The sequence below is a fragment of the Physeter macrocephalus genome, chromosome 1, assembly GCF_002837175.3.
Source record: "Physeter macrocephalus isolate SW-GA chromosome 1, ASM283717v5, whole genome shotgun sequence".
NCBI lineage: Eukaryota > Metazoa > Chordata > Mammalia > Artiodactyla > Physeteridae > Physeter > Physeter macrocephalus.
In genome coordinates, this window is record NC_041214.2 from 111,844,112 (window position 1) to 111,864,145 (window position 20,034).

Here is a 20,034-nt window from a genome sequence, read left to right on the forward strand (position 1 = left end):
CATATAAAGAAACAAAATTGAGTTATTTGTAGTGAGGTGGATGGACCTAGAGTCTGTCATACAGAGTGAATTAAGTCAGAAAGAGAAAAACGAATACTGTGTGCTAGCATGTATATATGGAATCTAAAAAAAAAAAAAATGGTTCTGTAGAACCTAGGCGCAGGACAGGAATAAAGACACAGATGAAGAGAATGGATTTGAGGACACAGGGAGGGGGAAGGGTAAGCTGGGACGAAGTAAGAGAGTGGCATTGTCATACCTACACTACCAAATGTAAAATAGCTAGAAGCTATTTTATGCAGCTGGAAGCAGCTGCATAGCACAGGGAGATCAACTTGGTGCTCTGTGACCACCTAGAGGAGTGGGATAGGGAGGGTGGGAGGGAGACGCAAGAGGGAGGAGATATGGGGATATATGTATATGTATAGCTGATTCACTTTGTTATACAGCAGAAACTAACACCATTGTAAAGCAATTATACTCCAATAAAGATGTTAAAAAGAAATATATGGCTTTATTAGGGTATACATTGGTGGATTATAAACTGCACATATTTAAAGCATAGAATTTGATTTGTTTTGACAAATGTATTTATCCTTGAAGTTATCACTACAGTCAAGATAATGAATTTGTCAGTTACCTCCAAACATTTTCTCATGTGCCTTTACAATCCCTTCCTCCCTCAGCACCTCCCTTGACCTCAGTGCTGAGGCAACCACTAATCTGCTTTCTATTACTATGTATCATTTGCCTTTTCTACTATGTATCGTTTGCATTTTCTACACATATTCAATGTCTTCATACTGTGTACTCTTTTTTTTTTGTCTAGCTTCTTTTACTCAGTTTGTTTTGAGACTTATCCATGATTTTTTTGTGTATCAGTAGTTTGTTACCATTTACTGTTGGGTATTATTCCATTTTATGGATATACTACATCTTGGGATATTTGGGTGGTTTTCAGTTATTGGGGATTACGAAGAAAGCTGTCATGAACATGTTTGTACAATTTTTTGTGTGAACATATGCTTTTGATTAATAGGAGTGTAGTGGGTGGGTCACATGATAGCTCTGTGTTTAACTTTTTAAGAAATTGCCAAATTTCTTAACTACTACAATTGTAGTTTTACCAACAGCTGTATATTGGGATTCCAGTTTTTCCACATCTGTGCAACGCTTGGTATAGTCAGTCTTTTTAAACTGTAACCATTCTACTAGATATGAAGTAACATCTTATTGTGGTTTTAACTTGCATTTTCTTGATGGCTAATGGTGTTGAGCACTTTTTCATGTGCTCATTTGCCATTTGTATATCTTTTTTGGTGAAGAGTCTATTCGAATATTTTGCTCCTTAAAAAAAATAATTGGATTGTTCTGTTCTTGAGTTGTAAGAGTTCTTTATGTGTTCGAAATACCAGTTCTTTGTCAGATATATGTTTTGCATAAATTTTCTTCCAATGTTTGGTTTGTCTTTTTATTTTCTTAACAATGTCTTTTGAGGAACAGAAATTTTAAATTTTGATAAAGTCCAATTTATCAGGTTTATCAGTTTATCAATTTATCAGTTCCGGCATCATTTATTAAAAAGATTATCTTTCCTTGCCGCTGAACCTTTGTTGAAAGTCAGTCTTCTATATATGATGGGTCTATTACTTCACTTTTCATTGTCTTACACAGATCTCTTTGCCTATTTTTATGCCAATACCTAAATGTCTTGATTACTGTAAGCTTTATAATAAGTCTTTGAATAAGATAGTGCAAGTCCTTCAACTTTGTTCTTTTTTAATTTGTTTGGTTATGCTAGGTCCTTTGTCTTCCATATAAATATTATAATCATCTTGCCAATTTGTACACAAGAGGCTACTGGGATTTTGTTTGGGATTGTGTTGAATTTATTGATCAATTTGCGAAGAATTATAATCTTAACAATATTAACTCTTCTGATCTGTGGATATATCCCTCCATTTATTTAGATCTCTGTCAGTTTCTTTCAACAGTGTTTTGTAATTTTCAGTGTATAGATCTTCACATCTTTTTATCAGATTTATTTCACTTTTTTCATGCTGTTGTTAACACTATTTTAAAAAAATTTGGTCTCTGATTGTTCCTTGCTAGCATATAGACATACAACTGATTTATGTGTATTGATCTTTTATTCTGTAACTTTGTTAAAATCACTTATTAGTTCTAGTAGCTTCTTAATATATTCCTTAAGGTTTTCTACATGGGTGATTGTTTCATCAGCAAATATAGTTTTACTTCTTATCTTCCAGTTTGTATGCCTTTTATTTCTTTTTCTTGCCTTATTGTACCAAATTAACTGTTCCTCATGCTTTGGGCTCCACGATTCTGAAAGGAAATTATATTACCCTAAAAAAAAGACTTTGCTCCATTCTAGATTTCTGTGTACTAGATAAGATACACCGCCTGAGTCCCAGTAACAGGATTAAAGACAGATTAAATGCTGGCATTTCCTTCTTCAGAATATTGTCATTATATTTACCCTTCCTCCACCCGTTTCCAGGACAAGTTTCTCTGCCAGAAGAGAGGCTTTTGTAGATTAGTTATCTTCTCAAAAATAGAAAGTTATCTCCAGTGGTACCTAAAGGCTACATGAAAATCATTTGACAAGGATAGAACTTCTGAACAAATAGGCCAAATAGTGAAGTATGTGGCATTTGTCTGTGGTGGAGTTTTGCCCTCCTTAGTACCTCTTTCCTTGAAATAGTGCTGATTTTGCTCTTGTCTGTACAGCCTGTACTGTCCTGTCTAGGTTTCCACTCTCTGAGCTGCATGAATACTCCAGTCTACCCCCCAATTCTCCTCCTGTATCAGAATGTAAGTGTTTTGAATTCTATTATTCCCAATTGGAAAACCATTGGATAAGTTAAGGATGTGCAGTTGATCCTTGAACAACATGGGTTTGAAATGTGAGGGTCCCCTTCTACTCACATTTTTTTTTCAGTAAATACATACTGCAGTGTTATAAGATCCAGGGTTGGTTAAATATGTGGATGTGCAACCGCGGATAAGGAGGGCTAACTGTAAAGTTATATGTGAATTGACTGCAGAGGGTCTGTGTCCCTAACTGCCACATTATTCAAAGGTCAACTGTATTACCTTTCTGGAGGGAATTTCATTTTTTATAGTTTTATTGAGATATAATTAACATACCAATTAATTCATTTAATGTATAGAATTCATTGGTTTTCCAGTATATTCACAGAAACGAGTAACTGTCATCACACTCAGTTTAAGAACATTTCTTCACCTCAAAAAAACCCCTCACCCTTTAGATATCACTTTCTTATCACTCTGTCTCCCCTTCCCCTCCCCCCAGGACTAAGCAACCACTAATCTACTTTCTGTCTCTATAAAATTGCCTATTCTGGATTTGTTATATAAATGAGATAATATAATATATGGTCTTTTGTGACTGGCTTCTTTTACTTAGCATAATGTTTTCAAGGTTCATCCATGTTGTAGCATGGATGAGTAGTTTATTTTTTATGGCCAAATAATAACATTCTATTGTATGGATATACCACTTTTGGTTTATCCATTTGTCAGCTGATGGGTATTTGGGTTGTTTTCATTTCTCTTGGGTGTATATCTAAGAGTAGAATTTCTGAGTCATATGTTTAACCACATGAGGAATTTCCAGATTGTTTTCCAAAATAGATGTACCGTGCCCACCAGCAGTGTATGAAGGTTCTGATTTCTCCATATCTTTGCCAGCACTATAATTTCCTTAAAAAAAAAAAATTACAACCATCCTAATAGGTGTGAACTGGCATCTTGTTTTGATTTGCATTTGTTTAATGACTAATAATATTGAGCATCCTTTTATATGCTTCTTGGATTTGAATATCTTCTTTCAAAGAATGTCTTTAAATCCTTTGCCTTTTAAAAATTTGGGTTATTTATCTTGTTTTCATTGAATCGTAAGCATTCTTTATATATTCTCGATACAAGTCCCTTATCAGACAAATGATTTGAAAGTATTTTTGTTTTCTTGATGGTGTCTTTCACAAAAGACAAAAGGTCTTTTTTTCACCATGCACAAAAGGTTTTGATTTTGATGAAGTCCATTTTATCTATTTGTTATTCTTTGGCAAAACTGTTTATGCTATTCTGGGTCCCTTGCAATTTCATATGAATTTTAGAATTAGCTTGTTAATTTCTGTAAAGAAACCAGGGTTCTGATAGGATTGCATTGAGTCTGCAGATCATTTTGAAGATACAGTTGGCCCTCTGTATCTGTGGATTCTGCAACCACAGATTCAACCAACTGTGGATTTTGGATTGCCGTGTACACACTGCTATATTTAAAATGGATAACCAACAAAGACCCACTGTATAACACAGGGAACTGTGCTCAATATTATGTAACAACCTAAATGGGAAAAGAATTTGAAAAAGAATAGATACATGTCTATGTATAACAGAATCACTTTGCTGTACACCTGAAACCAACACAACATTGTTAATCAATTATACTCCAGTATAAAATAAAAAGTTTAAAAATAAAAAAACACTTGAAAAAAAATTCCAGAAAGTTCCAAAAAGCAGAACTAGATTTTGCCATGTGCTGGCAACTATTTACACAGCATTTACATTGTATTAGGTATTTTTAGTAATCTAGAGGTGATTTAACATATATGGGGGGGGTGCATAGGTTACATGCAAATACTACATCATTTTATATAAGGGCATTGAGTATCTGAGGGTTTTGGTATCTGCAGGGTTGGGGGTTTAACAATTAAATCTTCCAATTCATGAACATGGAAAGTTTTTCCATTTATTTATGTTGTCTTTAATTCTTTTTCAACGGTGTTTCTTGGTTTTCAGAGTATAAGTTTTGTACTTTGTTAAATTTATTCCTAAGTATTTTATTATTTTTGATGCTTTTGTAAATGGAATTGTTTTCTTAGGTTCATTTTTGTTTGTTCACTGCTAGTGTGTAGACATACAACTGATTTATATGTATTGATCTTGTATCCTGACACCTTGCTAAACTTGTTTATTAGTTCTGTAAGTTTTTAAGTGGATTTCTTAGGAGATTTTTTTCAGGAAATGACATCCCCCCAAAGCATAATTTGTAGGAGGCAGCTTATGCTATTCTTCTGTGAATTCATGAGAGATGCCAAGGGAAGGCCTGCTATGAAACCTGGTATGATTTCTACACTTCTGGATGCTCCAGCTGCATTTTTCCTCACACAATAATGTTATTCTAAGATTTTATGAAAATATTTTAAACATATAAAGTAGCTGAAAGAATAGTTTAGTGAACACCATAGTCTTACCACCTAGCTTTACAGTTAACATTTTATATTTGCTTTATCACATATCTATCTATCCAAACATCCTATTTCTTAGATGTATTTCATAAAGATATTTCATTTCCCTGTAGAACTTCAGCATGAATATCATTAACTAGAGCTTAATATTTGTTTACTTTTCTGAAGGTGGAATTTGCATAGAGTGAAAAGCATAAATCTTAAGAATACCATTTGGTGAGTTTTGACTAATGCACACATTGGTGTAATCCAAACCTCTCTTAAATTTGGGGATAGTGCCACCACAGAAAGTTCCCTTATTCCCCTTCCAAGACAGTTCCCCCTTCTCAACTCCAACTACCAGGTGACCACTCTTCTAATTTTTTTAAACCATAGCTTAGTTTCACCTATCTAGGACTTTATATAAGTAGAATAGTATGAACTCTTTTGTGTAAGGCTTCTTTGACTCAGCCTTTTGAGACTCATTTATGTTTTTGCATGAATTAGTAATTTGTTCCATTTGATTCCATTATGTGACTGTATGTTTATTTTCCTCTTGATGGATACCTGGGTTGTTTTCTTTTTTAAGTTATTATGAATAAAGCTGCTCTAGCATTGAACATAAGTCTTTCTGTGGATCTGTGCTTACGTCTCGCTTGAAGGAATACCTAGGAGGGGGGTTACTGGGTCATAGGTTTGGTGTATATTTAGTTATATAAGAAACTACCAGTACTTTTTCCAAAATCATTGTACTGTTTTTCATTCTTGCCAAAAATGAGTGTTGTGTTTGTTCCACATTCTTGCCCAAATTTGATATTGTCAATGTAAAAAATTTTAGCCTCTCTGGTTCATGTGTGGGTGGTTCAATTTCCATTTCTCTGAAGAATGAATGACAGCACTTTTTCACATACTCGTTGCCTCTTTGTATCTCGTCCTTTGTAAAGTGTCTGCTTCAGTCTCTTACATATTTTAAAAATTGGATTGTTTGCCTTTTTGTTAGGGAGTTGTAGAAATCCTCTAAATATCCTAAATACCAGTTCTTTGTCAGATATATGTATTTTGAATATTTTCTTCCAGAGGTATGGCTTACCTATTCATTTTTATTAATAGCATCTTTGTTGATCAGAAGTTTTTACTTTTGATGAATTCTAATATCAGTTTTTTGTTTTTTCTTTTATAGTTGTTGCTTTCTGAATCCTGTCTATGAAATCTTTGCTTATTTTCAGGTCATGTATATATTCTTCTGTGTTTTCTTTTCGGACCTTCAACGTATTAGCTTTCATATTTCAAATTATTTTATTATGTATATTGTGAAGACGTTATTGAGATTTATTTTTTCTCATAGATATATAGTTATTTGGTCTCACAGTACTTTTAATACTTTCTTTGAATCACCTCATTACATAACCAGATCTTGCAGATATTCGCTTTTTGTTTGTTTTTACCAATGAGACTTTCATCTTTGCATTGTCTTCTGGTGTGTACTAAGCTGTCATTTGGAAGTTTAAAGAGGAAGAAAGGAAGAACTTGAATCTACAAGTGGTCACCTCTGCCTCAGTCAGTCTCTGTTGGAGTCTTCTGTATGCTGTAGGGTCAAAAGTTCAAAAGAACAGGATTAAGGATTTAATTAGTTCACTGAAAAAGAAACTAAGTTTGCAATCAAAGGTTCATTCAATTTAACCCTGAAAAATCAGTTGATAGAGAAACTTTCAATATTCATATACTTTAATCTCTGTTAAAGCCTAAGAGCTCTTTTTAGTCTGAGACTCTTCTTCCATCAAATAACTGTTGGACAGCCAGAATCCAATATGATAATAACATTTAATATTCATGTAGCACTATGTAGTTTATAAAATACTCTCACAGATAAATTAAGTAAAGCAGTTATTATTCATCTCATTAAAAAAGAGAGATGAGTACATTGAAATGTTGACTGGCTAGGTCAGTTACTTTTGGTTATCAAGCTAGTACACAGTGAGGCTAGGGCTAGAATTGAGATCCTTCTGACTCAGGGTGTTCAGGGCCTCTATCTGGATATGCTGGTAGATTAGCATTTAGTCCTCTTGAGGTGAAAAATAATTTCCTTGATCTCTGTCCACTTAAATCTGTCTTTCTCCCTTACCACCCTCCTCCTCTTCTCTCATCCCATCTGTTGTGCGCAGTGCCCTGCATCAGGACACTGAAATGGTTACAGGATAGCAATACACTTAGTGCTGTATAAAATGTGCAGACAGCCTGTTTAGTGTCCTTTCAGTGTCCTTTGAAATAACTTAGCAGATACATTAAATTAGCTTTCATTTTAATACAGCAGTATGTTTCTTCTGAATATCATTTTCTTTTCTTTTTAGTTCTCACATCTTTTAAAAAATTAATAGATTTTATTTTTTGGAGAAGTTTTAGGTCTGCAGAAAATCCAGAGTTACGTATACTGCCACTCTTACACACACACACACACACACACACACACACACATTTTCCCCTTTTATTGTGAGAACCCCAAAGTGCTTTCTGTAAAAATACCTCTCTGTTTGTTTTTCAGTATGCCAGGAAGCTGTCTGGGAAGCCTTCAGGACTTTTTGGGATCGACTTCCTGGGCGTGAAGAATATCATTACTGGATGGATTTGTGTGAGGATGGAATCACAACTGTATTTGAAATGGGCACACATTTTAGTCAGTCTGTGGAACATAGAAGCTTAATTATGAAGGTAAATGTAGTAACAAGGGAAGAAATTACTGGACTGTTGTAGGAGCGCGTATACATAGCTCAGGCCTAAAGGAAGAAAGAGCAGATGCCAAATCCCTGCATTACTCTTTTTTGTTGAATTAGGTTGTTCAAGTGACCTACCACAGGGTGGCTTAGTCTTTGTATCCCTAGCCCTGGCCATTATAATAAGCATTGTTAACCCAGCAAGAGCCTCACGCTTGTTTATAAATGTAAATATTTGGAAATAATACTCAGCAAATATTTAGGCTATGAATATAAATCTGTGAGAGTTGAACATTCTTGCCAGAGTTTTTCATCTAATTAATTCAGAGTGGTGGAAACGATTCTAATTAAGATAGAGGATATAGGTCATTGGATAAATGTTTAGTAAAGTATAAATGTGATTCTAATTAATGAATTTGCTTACTTGTTTTCCTTGTTTTAGATTTAGTTTACTCTTCGCAAAGGATAAATAAGCATGCATATAGACAAATTATCTGCCCACCTTCCCCTTTTCATGTTGCATGCATATATTCATGACAAGAGAATGAAACTGTTTAGATACATGTGGTAGATTGCTCATGCTGTGTGATAGGCCCTTTGTATCCTTCTTCCTTTTGTTCAAGTCCTACATGTCCTCAGCTCAGATGTAACCTTTGTGAGGAATCAACCCCCAGCCTAGCAGATTTAGCTCCCATAATCCTTTGAGCTCCATAATTCTTTATTCATTCTTTAATGTTTTACTTCTTACGTTTTATTATTATTAGTTGTATATGTATATGTGGGCCAATATATCAGAAGAGTAGAATTGACAGGAGACCAGACTGGAGGGGTAGATAACTTAACAAGTTTAGAGTTGATAGGAAACCATTGAAGTAGGTAAGTCATGGGGGCTGATTGGACAGTTTTGAATTGTAAAATGGTTATTATGGTTTCTATACGCCATGTGATAGATTAGAGGGGACAAGATGAGCAGAGATCAGTCACGACTCCAGGGCCGAGGGGATGAGAGTCCTAACTAGACCGTGAGATAGAGAAAGGGAGCATAGGGGATATAAGTAGGAAAAAGATTAGTAGGACTCTGTGATGGATTGGATGGGAGTGGGATAGGATGAAGGAATGGCCCGGGAAGCCTCCCAGCTTCTAGCTTGGATGACTACCACTGAGCACTCAGGCAGAGAAGCAGCTTGTAGATGCTGACAGGGAGAGTGAGTTTGCTTTTTAATGTGTTGTTTTGAGCCATTTGTGAAATGTGAATTGCTTGATATTTAGGTATGAAGCCAAGAAGAGTGGTCTGGTTTATAAATACAGCTCTAGGGATCACCAGCCTTGAGGTAGTAATTGAAATCGTAAGGGTGGCTGAGAACGTTACTGAAGCAATCACTGGCTGTCCAAAATCTGAAGGAAGCTTGATTTTACCTTTTTTTTCCCTTAAATTGAAATATAGTTGATTTACAATGTTGTATTGATTTCTGCTGTACAGCAAAGTGATTCAGTTTTACATATATATACGTTCTGGGTTTTTTTTAGCTTGATTTTAAATATAACAACAACTGTTTACACATAGGTGGTGAATTTATGTGGTTGACACCCTTTATCAGACCTCAGAACGCCAGCATTTATACAAATAACCACCATGCTGGTCTATAAAATTTTAAAGCTAATAGTATAACCTGATAAAATGATGATTTTGCTATATGCTTATATGTATCTTGAGAGAGATTAATTAAAGGAAATAAAATCACAGTTGAAGCTGCTGGATGGTTGAAATTAAAAAAGAAAAAAAAATAGTGGCTGAGATTATTCTAGGAGAGTCTGTATAGTAAGAGCCGTGAGTTATTTATAAATATTTTGGGAATTATTTTGAGTAATATTCTCTCCATTTTACAGATTAGGAAATTGAGGCCCAGCACCAGAGAGATTTCAGGATTTACCTCCATAGCTAAGAAAGAGAAAATGGAATTCTTCTGATTCCAAATTAGTGTTCTTTTTATCGTATTGGTCTCAAAATAAAACCACTAATGTAGAGGAAACTTAGAGACAATTTGCTTTGGAATGCCCCAGAGGAATAATCCAACTATTTATCAGGCAATTTATCTTTTTGTCTGAATTCTGGAGAATCAGATTTCATAGTTATTTTATCCACATGATTATATTGGTCTATGATGAGAGTTTCTATCAATGTATTAGATCACAAAACAGTTTGGTTCTAAGTCCATGGAAGGTTAATGTAAAACTCTACCAATCTCTTACCTGTAGATCTTTTTGGAATGATTAGCAGGTGAAGTCTGTTAATCTGTGCCCATTAAGAGAGCACAGGGACTTTTGTGCACATACACAGAGACTTGAGTGTCGGGACATTCTTGCAGTCACAAAACAAACTTGGCATCGTTAATACCTTGCTTTAACTATTTCTCTAGCCATAGAGAATAATAACATAGATTCTGTGTTAGGGCATTAGTGTTCTAGATGCAATACATTTTGTTTACTGCTTATTAACTGTCATTAATTCACATGGTCATTTTTATATCTTTGTTTTCCTTAGAAACTGACATACACAAAGGAAACTGTAAGCAGGTGAGTGTCTTTTATTCCCTAAGTTCATGCTTGGCAACAGACATGTATCATACCTATTCCCAGACTCATCCCACATTTGATGATTCCTTCCTGTTTTCTTGCCAGTTCCTGCAATGACCAGGCCTGTGGGTAAGTCTCAAATGCTTTTCCTCATCTTGAGGCCACTTCCCTTCCCAGACCACCTCTGCAGCCACTGTGCTAGTTTACTGTCTGACCTTCCCAGGAGGCAGACTTGGTCTTCTCTCTTGGGTGAGAAAATAGATTTTTGGAAATGGAATACCAAATGATCTACTCTTGTTGAGGCTTACAGGCTAATGATAATATTGATCTAAAATGGTACACCTTAGTGGAGGATGGTTTACTAAATGGTGGGTTGTGGTGTGGGTCACTTTATTGTGTAATGACGATTATGATGTTGAAGCATAGGAATATCACAACCTTGATGAATCCTCCAGTGGTATGAGTCTTGGCTCTGTGGGCCTTTAGGCTTAGGATTAAGGTCATTTCTGGCTCCTGAACAGTAGCAGGACAAAGCAGATCATGGAAGGTGAGGGATTTGGAGCCTACAGGAACTAAAGATTTCCAATTCTATCCATACTCAAAATATCTAGATTATGCCGGCATGTAGGTGATTTTTTTTACAAAACATCACTAGGGCATGCAATTCAGGTCAGAGTCCAGAATTTTGCCTCAAATTAGATGGAAGGACAGATTGAAAAACCAACTAGGTGAGTCACTGTCCAGAGGTCTAGCCTGGGAAGCAGAGTCCAGGCAAAAAGCATAGCTGGAGTACACCTGTTGTTTGTAGTGGGGTATATGTAAGTTTCAAATCAAACATGAGTAAACAGGAGGAAAGTGGGACTGCTTGTGGTCTCACTTCATACAGCTAACAGTACCACTGAGTCTGTGCTGGGGCCTGGGATTGAGCTCCTGCTTAGATGTGGGGCCATGTGATGCTTTAAATGTGTGTTCTTCACCTCTGAGAGCCAGAGCTCGGAGATTACTTGTGATTGCCATTGCAACACGCAATGCAGTAGACTAAATATCTTGTGGGTCCTACCAGTGCCAGTAATCTTCATGGTTGTACGTAATAAAAATGATAGCACATCTTACATATCTTATATGGTTAAGAAGTATATAAAAACCATAATAAATATGGCTCTTAACCTGGAAGAAGCCTTGGAGTTTACCTGTGAAAATGGACATTGGAAAGATTGTAGCTTGTGAGTTATTATAAAGTGGTGGAAGGAATGTTATCTGAAATAGGATGGAAAGTTGTAACACCATATGTGGATTGGTGTCATAACACATAACACATGAGGTGAACAGAGGTAGCTGGAAGATGTTTGAGGTGTAGTTTGTGTATTCCTACGTAGCTCACTTCAACTGGGTGCAGTTTTCTGCATTCACCTACTATTTCTTGTAATGATATTGTGTATGTGTAGAGGAGAAATGCTTATTATGCTTAGTTTTCCTGATGTGTTAATCATGTTGAAACGTTCATAAATAAACATCATAGAGAACTGCTGTGTCACATATTTTTATTGATAAGGCACTGTATGTCCTAGATAAACGAGGAGACTCAAAATACTATGCACCATCCTTAGAAAATAGGGCATGAGTAAAAATAGCAATACAGATGAACAAAAATATAACTGAATTTTGAGAATTTAAAAGTTGGTATCCTTCCCATGAAACTAGAGCAGACCAGGTCGGGGTGGGATGAAAAGTTGTGGTACTTGCTGAAATGGTACTTGCTGAAATGAGGTGACCTGGAGTTAGGTAACACTGGGAGTGAAACCATGGGAGTGGTGTAGGAATTCACTAAGCCCCTCTTTCTTTAAGCTAAATATTATAGTCATCCCTTAAAACCCTTAATTTGCCCATCACTTTTCTATATTTAAATTTATTTTTATGATTTTCTTGAGATTACTCTCATTTTCTATGTTGAGATTCTTGTACTAGTTTTCTATTTCTGCTACAACAAATTACCACAAGCTTTGGTAGCTTAAAAAAACACAAATTTATCTTACAGTTCTATAGTTCAAAAGTTTGACATGAGTCTCAAGGTGTTGGCAGGTCTGCGTTACCTTTCTGGAGGCTCTAGGGGAGAATCTGTTTTCTTGCGTTTTTTAACTTCTAGAGGCTGCCCACACTCGTTGACTTATGACCCCCTTCCATCTTCAAAGTTAGCAGGGGCTGGTTGAGACTTCCTCATTCTATCACTCTGACACTCTTCTGCCTCCTTCTTCCACATTTACATTGGGCCTACCTGGATAAACCAGAATATGCCCTCTTCCTTAAGGCCAGCTGATTAGCAACCTTAATTCCATCTGCTACCTTAATTCCCCTTTGCATGTAACCTAACGTAGTCACAGGTTCTGCAGATTAGGATGTGGACATCTTTGGGAGACCATTATTCTGCTTACCACAGTACTTGTCTGTAATTTAAATTGCTTCTTCTACATGAATTCTAACCTATCTGCTAACATATGGCTTGTACCAAATAGTCTACTGTGTACCAATTTAACCTTCCCCCTACTATCATCTGGCAAGTCTATTAAAAAAAAGCATTTTCCACCCTCCTCAGGACCTCACATCCCATCTTACCCTTTAGACATCAACCTGTCATTGTTTTTCTCTCTCTCTCCTGAGTCTTCAACTTCTCCTGTTACTAACTGCTCATTAGCATTTAAACATGCTCAAGTGTTCCCAGGTTACCTGTTTTTTTACAAAAAGCCCTCCTCCAGCACTTGTCTCCAGCCAAACATCTTGAAAACATCTCCCCTTAGCTCCAGTCATAATTTATTCAAATACATTTTTCATCCCCTTTTCTCTTTCTTCTCCTTCTGGAATCCCTATTATGCATAGATTGGCATGCTTTGTATTATCCCATAGGTCTCTTATATTGCTTTCATTTTTTTCATTTGTTTTTCTGTCTGCTGTTTTGATTGGGTAATTTCCATTATTCTATCTTCCAGATCACTGATTCTTTCTTCTGCATTATTCATTCTGCTATTCATTGCGTTTAGCTCAGCTTTTGTCTCAGCAAATGAATTTTCTAATTTTTCTTGGTTCCTCCTTACAGTTTCTAGTTCCTTTTTACAGTAATCTGAATTTCTGTCGATAACCTTTCTTAATTCCTTCAGCATTTTCATTACCTCATTTTTGAACTCAGTGTCTATTAGACTGAAGAGGTCTGTTTCATTGTTTGTTCCTTCTGGGGTCTTCATTTTACTTATATTTCTCTCATTCTGTGAGTTTAGGAGAAACAATTATCTACTGTAGTCTTGGAGGGCTATTTATATGTGGGATCATCCCTGCATAGCTCGTGTGGGTTTAATATTTTTTTGGCGTGAGGGCTGTTTTTGGTTTGAATGCTTGCCGTCTCTTTCCTCAGCATGTGCTGTCCTTTATCCCCTTGATAGAGGGTGTGCAGGTGCGTGGCCCTACGCACATGCTCTGAGGAAGGTGGGGGCAGCGGGTCCGAGCCACCTCTTGAGTCCAAGATGGCAGCGGCAGCTCACACCTGGAGCTGGTGTAGGCGGTGCCCTGCTGCAGAGAAAGAAGCTTCTATGGCGGTCCCGCCCCGCTCCTTGTGTGCTTCCCAACAATGGCACCTTGCCTCTTTTCCTAATGCCTCTGCATATAATATTTTATTTAGTTTTCATCAGCATCCTGGTGAAGTAGGTGGGGCAGGAGGTGTTCCTATTTTAGAGATTAGTTCTTGAGGCCCAGAGCAACTGAGGTATTTTCCCAAGTTATACACGAAGTTGGTGATACATCTGGGACTAGAACCCAGGATTCCTAATTCCTTGCCTTATGTTCTTTGTTGTCACATGCTCATTACAGTTAACAGATTCTAGAGCAAAGCAAAGTATAGCAAATTGTAAAGGGGAGTAGTAATCTAGATATGAAAGTATTGTTGGCTTGTTTTACTGTATTTTTAAACATATATTCCATGTGGCTATGATATCTTTTGACACAATTCCATCTGAATTCCACTGACATGATTAGGTAGTAGTTGTGAGGAATAAATTATGAGCTGGATAAACTGAGAAAATGAGACAGTAGGGGGTTGTTTGCTGCTGGTATTAAGCTAAAGGTCTTAGCTGACCAACTTCAAATTTGTGGGTTGGCCTAGAAATGAAGCATTTCTGTCTCCAAACCCAATACTACTCTGTGTTCTAGTTCTGTTGTGAGTCACATTTTAGGGTATCCCTGCAGGAGGCACACCTAATGAGAAAATGTGAAAGGATTCTTGTTACCGTCTTTTGAAGGAAGTGTGGGAGGATGAGGGATTAAGTGTTAAGAGTGTTAGACAAACGATTTGAGTTACTGAGAGTTGCCTACTTACCATCATTAAAATAATGTTTGTTTGTTTGTTTGTTTTTGCGGTACGCGGGCGTCTCACTGTTGTGTGTGGCCTCTCTGCGGAGCACAGGCTCTGGACGCATAGGCTCAGCAGCCATGGCTCACGGGCCCAGCCACTCCGCGGCATGTGGGATCTTCCCGGACTGGGGCAGGAACCCGTGTCCCCTGTATCGGCAGGTGGACTCTCAACCACTGCGCCACCAGGGAAGCCTAATAATGTTATTTTGAATTTAGTAAGTGAGATCTAGTTCTACTGAAGTGAGCAGGCTTCTCCATTCTGAGTGTTTACTTAGAGAATTAGGTTAAATTTGATTTTAATTTGGGGGACAATTTGACCAACCCCAGGTGATGTCTGGTTTCTCTGCCATGCCATCCCAACTTTCTAGTCTAGTTGCTGTAGTATTGTGCTTTGTTTTACTTTGACCTCTTTGCTCTTCATACTTGATTGCTCTCCAGCTGTGACTGGGTTTCCCTTCCTTTTTCTTGGTCCTTACACATTTTGACTTTTAGGTCTTTTAGTTTATGTACACCACTATCATTAAGACCAAGTAAAACCATCTTGGTTGCTCTTCTAGGGAATATGGGTCACATAAAGTCCATGTGATGTGGAATTAATATGGGTAAGAGTGAGGTTTCTGGAATCAAATGGGCCTATTTTACATCACAGCTCCTTCATTGGCTAGCTGTGTGACCCTGAACAAATTCTTAATCTCTTCTATCATTAGTTTCCTCATATGCATAAATGGGGATAATAGTGTCTTCCTTTTAAGATTGATGCCAGAATTAAGTGAGTTAACCAAGATAAAGCACTTAACACAATGCTTGACACGATAAATTTAGTTGTAGTCATTCTTGCTATTATTATTGAAAAGTGAACTGGATATGGTTAGGAATTTTAGGTATGGCCTTGGGTCATCAAGTCTTTGTGTGACCCTGAGAAAATTGCTTTACCCATTTGCACCTTGATTTTTCATCTATAAAGTGAAGGTATTGGGAGGGATTCTGCCTTGTGGACAGTTGATAAATCCTGTTCAAGCCTGATGATGTTAATGTCTCTTCCAAATGCATCTGAATCCTAGTTTTTTAAGCTCCATCTCCTGCAACCAAGAAGCCTCTTGGTGCTTTCTCATCATCCGGGTCTTCCTCTACTCATCATTCATCAAAATGACTTATCCAGATGTCCTATTCCTTTGGGTTCTTTTGGATGACAGCTCACTTAGTAAGCAGTTTCCTGCAAGTGGATGAAAAATAATCAGTAGTGGTAGGTGTACTGGTTTAATGTGCTATTCTTTCTAGATAGTATTTCTAAAACCAGAAGAATCCTTATGGTGAGATTTTTTTTTAACCTATATTTCTCAAATTTTCTACCAAAGCCTGGGGCTTTAGGGAACATGGCCCTAGTTGACTCCCCCACTCCAATTCCAGTCATGAAATGTCCTTGAATCTATCATATTTTATCTTAATATTCATTTAAACTTTATATTCTACTCTATAGCCACACTTGTTTTAATATTAAGATGTTTTAAATTCCATATCAGTTTTTATTTAGCTCCCTGCCTTTGCTTTTACTTTCGAGTAAAAAATTGATGCTTCAAGATGTGTGCCATGTTTATCTGGTGGCTGTGAGCAACCCGCCCCACCATGATCTAGTTTAGAGCAGCGGGACAATTTAAAGGGGTGGTTCTGAAGTGAAGATGGGACTCACTGAGACATTATTAGCAAGTCTGAGAGGGAGACATTTTGACTGTGATTAAGTCACCTTCGAAAGCTGACTTGTGGAAAGTTGAAGAGAGTTTTCAATTACTATAATTTAAATTGTATATTTTGGGGGTATATGGAAATTTGGACTTGCAGAAACCCACCTTCTTTTCTTTGGAGCAAGGGCTTTCTCAGATTATCCTCTGATCTCTTCTGATCTTTGCTTGCAGTTGCAGGGCAACATGGTAAAAAGATAGTCAGGGACCTGAAACCTGAGAGCAATGTGGCCTATAGCAAATCATTTCTCTAAGCTTGACTTGTTTTATATTAAAAAGTTTTATGACTCTGTGATCTCTCAAATGAGATGAGATTTGGGCTTATATGTTCGCCTTAGCAGCCAGTGCTTTCTTGTCTGTACTACTTGTTGAGTTTGTAATCATGTATTTGTTATCTGTTTTCTATTATTAGACGGTAAGCTTCATAGACCATGGGTGTTTTGTTCACAACTGTATGTCAAGTGCCTTCTACACTACACTGGTTGGCCAATAGTATTTATTTATTTATTCCCAAAATATCTATTCAGTGCCTACTAAATGGTAGGTTCTTTTTTAGGGTGGAGATACAGCATGAATATGGCAGGTAAGGTCCCTAATCTCATGGAGTTTAGATTCTTGAGGCAGTCTTATTCAATAGAAATTTCTGTGTTGATGGACATGTTCTGGGCTGTCCAATAAAGTAGCCATTAGCCACATGTGACTGTTGAACACTTGAAATGTGGCTAGTGTGGATAAAGTTCTGAACTTTAATCTTTAATTTTAAATTAATTTAAATTGCCACATATGTCCACTGGCTACCATATTAGACAATGCCATTCTAGAGGATTAGGGCGTGGAGAGAGATCGAAAAGTAGATAAATAAATGAGCAGAATAATTTCCCATAGTGATAAGAACTGAGAAGAAACAAAACAGTGTTATGAAATAGTAAGTAAGGGAGTACTTTATGTAGGGTGATTCTGGTTGAGTAGCATCAAGAAATGTAAAATAAATCAATTGTAAAGACTTTTTTTTTTTTTTTTTTTAATTTGCTACTCAGTACTTTGGTTTGGGAATCGTTGTTTGGAGATCTGGTGAATCCTTTTTGGAAAGCAAACCCCAAAATAACCCCTCACATTTCTATCATTTAATAACTCCAAACAATTTTTTTCCTAGCCCTGAATTGTCATCTCCAGTTCCTGTTGGTGATACCTCAACATTGGGAGGTATGCTTTTGTGCCTTTATTCACTTTTCTTCTAAAATTTATTATTTAATTGAAAGGAAGCAAATTTTTCAGCTCACATTTAAAAAATACCATGTGTTTCTCTCTATGTGTTGTTTAAGAGTCTCAAGAAAAATTAATTCTTTTTTCACTTATTTTATGTGGGTACTTAAGAATCTTTAATTATTAAGTATAATACAAAAGCGGAAAACTACTTAAAGCAAATGTACAACCTAAACAATTGTTTTATGGCAAACACCCTGTGATCACTGCTTATGTCAAAAGGTAGGACCTTTCTAGCTCCACCATTTGTCATTTGTCTTGTAGAGTTTTCCAGAGTAAGAATTTTTTCAGATTGCATTCTGTGGTGTACTTTAGCATTTACTTTGACCTCTATATTTCCTATAAATTAGTAGTTGCTTTCTTTATTTTTAATTTTTTTTTTAAAAAAGCTGTTCTTTGCTGGAAATTTCAAACATATACAACAATGAGGCCCAGCTTCAGTAATTATAATTTATGGGAGGGGGGTGAGTTGAATTGGGAGATTGGGATTGACATATATACACTACCATGTATAAAACAGATAACTAATGAGAACCTGCTGTATAGCACAGGGAACTCAATGCTCTGTGGTGACCTAAATGGGAAGGAAATCCAAAAAAGAGGGGATATATGTATATATGTAGATGATTCACTTCGCTGTACATCAGAAACTAACACAACATTGTAAAGCAACTATACCCCAATTAAAAAAAGTTTATAACTTATGGCCAATTCCAACCTTCACCCACTTCCCCTGTCTGAGAGTGTTAGTTTTATTAGACAGCTCCTTAAGGATAGGGACTTTGTATCCCTGGAGGCTTGCATAGAGCCTGACATATAGTACGTATCAATAAATGCTTGTTGAATGAGTCATATTTATTTGTTGTGCTGAGGAGACCCTGGATAAATGTGTCTTGAGGTTAGAATGCACAGAATTTCTAGGATGAAAAAGTAAATGACGTTTAGAAATGCCTTGGAAATCAGTTTCTTGTTTCCTGATAGGAACTCTGATTTAGTCATGGACTGAATTCATGCACATGTCTTTGTTTTTCTACTTAGGTGCCAGTCTCAGTGTTCCATATCCAGGGGTGACCTTCTATGAAGGTATCTCAGAGAGCAGCTTGGAGAGGCCAGAAGAGAGTGTGAGTGATATTCTGTTTTGTTATTTAGTTTCTAACATGGAGAATAGGGATTAAGAGAGATTTATAGTCCATTGCCAGACTACACAAAACTTCAGGTGGTTCCCTTTATGGAAATGTAGATTCTAAAACCAGTACAAAAAATCTGTGATTCCTTAGAGAGCCAAGTAAATCTGCTTTTGGCAAGGAATGGCTTCAAATTGTAAATGAAATGACTAGGGGCCTGGGGAGCTGTCATCATGGTAAGCCCACTGTCTTTTGTGGGCTGTGTACATAATTTACTGTGAGGGTTTTTGCTTATGTTCTTCTGTCTCTTAATAAATCAGGACTTAGTCTTCTTCAGAGGGAAAGTATATAGATTTTATGTAGCTTAAAGAAATACCATGCTTTTTAAATGCATCATTATTAATAGTAACCTGTCCACTAAACAACATTAAGTTGGCTTTCTATCACATTCAAAATTTTTAAAAAAGTATACACTTCCAGGAAGATAGAAACATTTTGTTAGGAATTTTGTTAAATATGCATAAATCCTAGATTACTTAATATAAGCAAACTCTGATTGAACGTACTCACTGGAAAGGTACAATATTGTTACCTTACACCTTCTCTTACCAACTTGGACATTTTAACTTCTGAGAAGTCAGGTTAAGTCACCCCACTCTGCCCCACCACTTTCCCTGTCACTGAACTAGGCTGGTGGTAGTTTGGGATCCTTGAATCAATATATTTACCCTTAGTACAACTGTGTCCAAGTTAGATGGTACTAGAAAATATTGGCATTTGATAAATATTTGAATAAAAAGTGATACTGTAGTTCTGAACTTGAGGCAGAATAGTTATGATTTAGGTCTGGAAACATTTACAGAATGAGATAGAATTCACTATAATAGAAATGAAGACATTGTGTGTAATCAATTGGAACATTCTAAAACAGGGTGATTTGAAGGTGATTTGTAGAATCAGT

The 20,034-nt window shown here is 36.5% G+C and overlaps 1 protein-coding gene across 1 annotated transcript in view; it reads left to right on the forward strand.

Moving 5' to 3' along the window:
• Positions 1–20,034, forward strand: part of IMPG2 (interphotoreceptor matrix proteoglycan 2) — a 71,367-nt gene that overhangs the window by 5,484 nt on the left and 45,849 nt on the right. The window contains exons 2-5 of the mRNA XM_055085856.1: positions 7,816–7,982; positions 10,527–10,558; positions 17,840–17,889; positions 18,988–19,070. Coding sequence (XP_054941831.1) covers positions 7,816–7,982; positions 10,527–10,558; positions 17,840–17,889; positions 18,988–19,070 — 332 coding nt within the window. The remainder of the gene's footprint in view (positions 1–7,815; positions 7,983–10,526; positions 10,559–17,839; positions 17,890–18,987; positions 19,071–20,034) is intronic.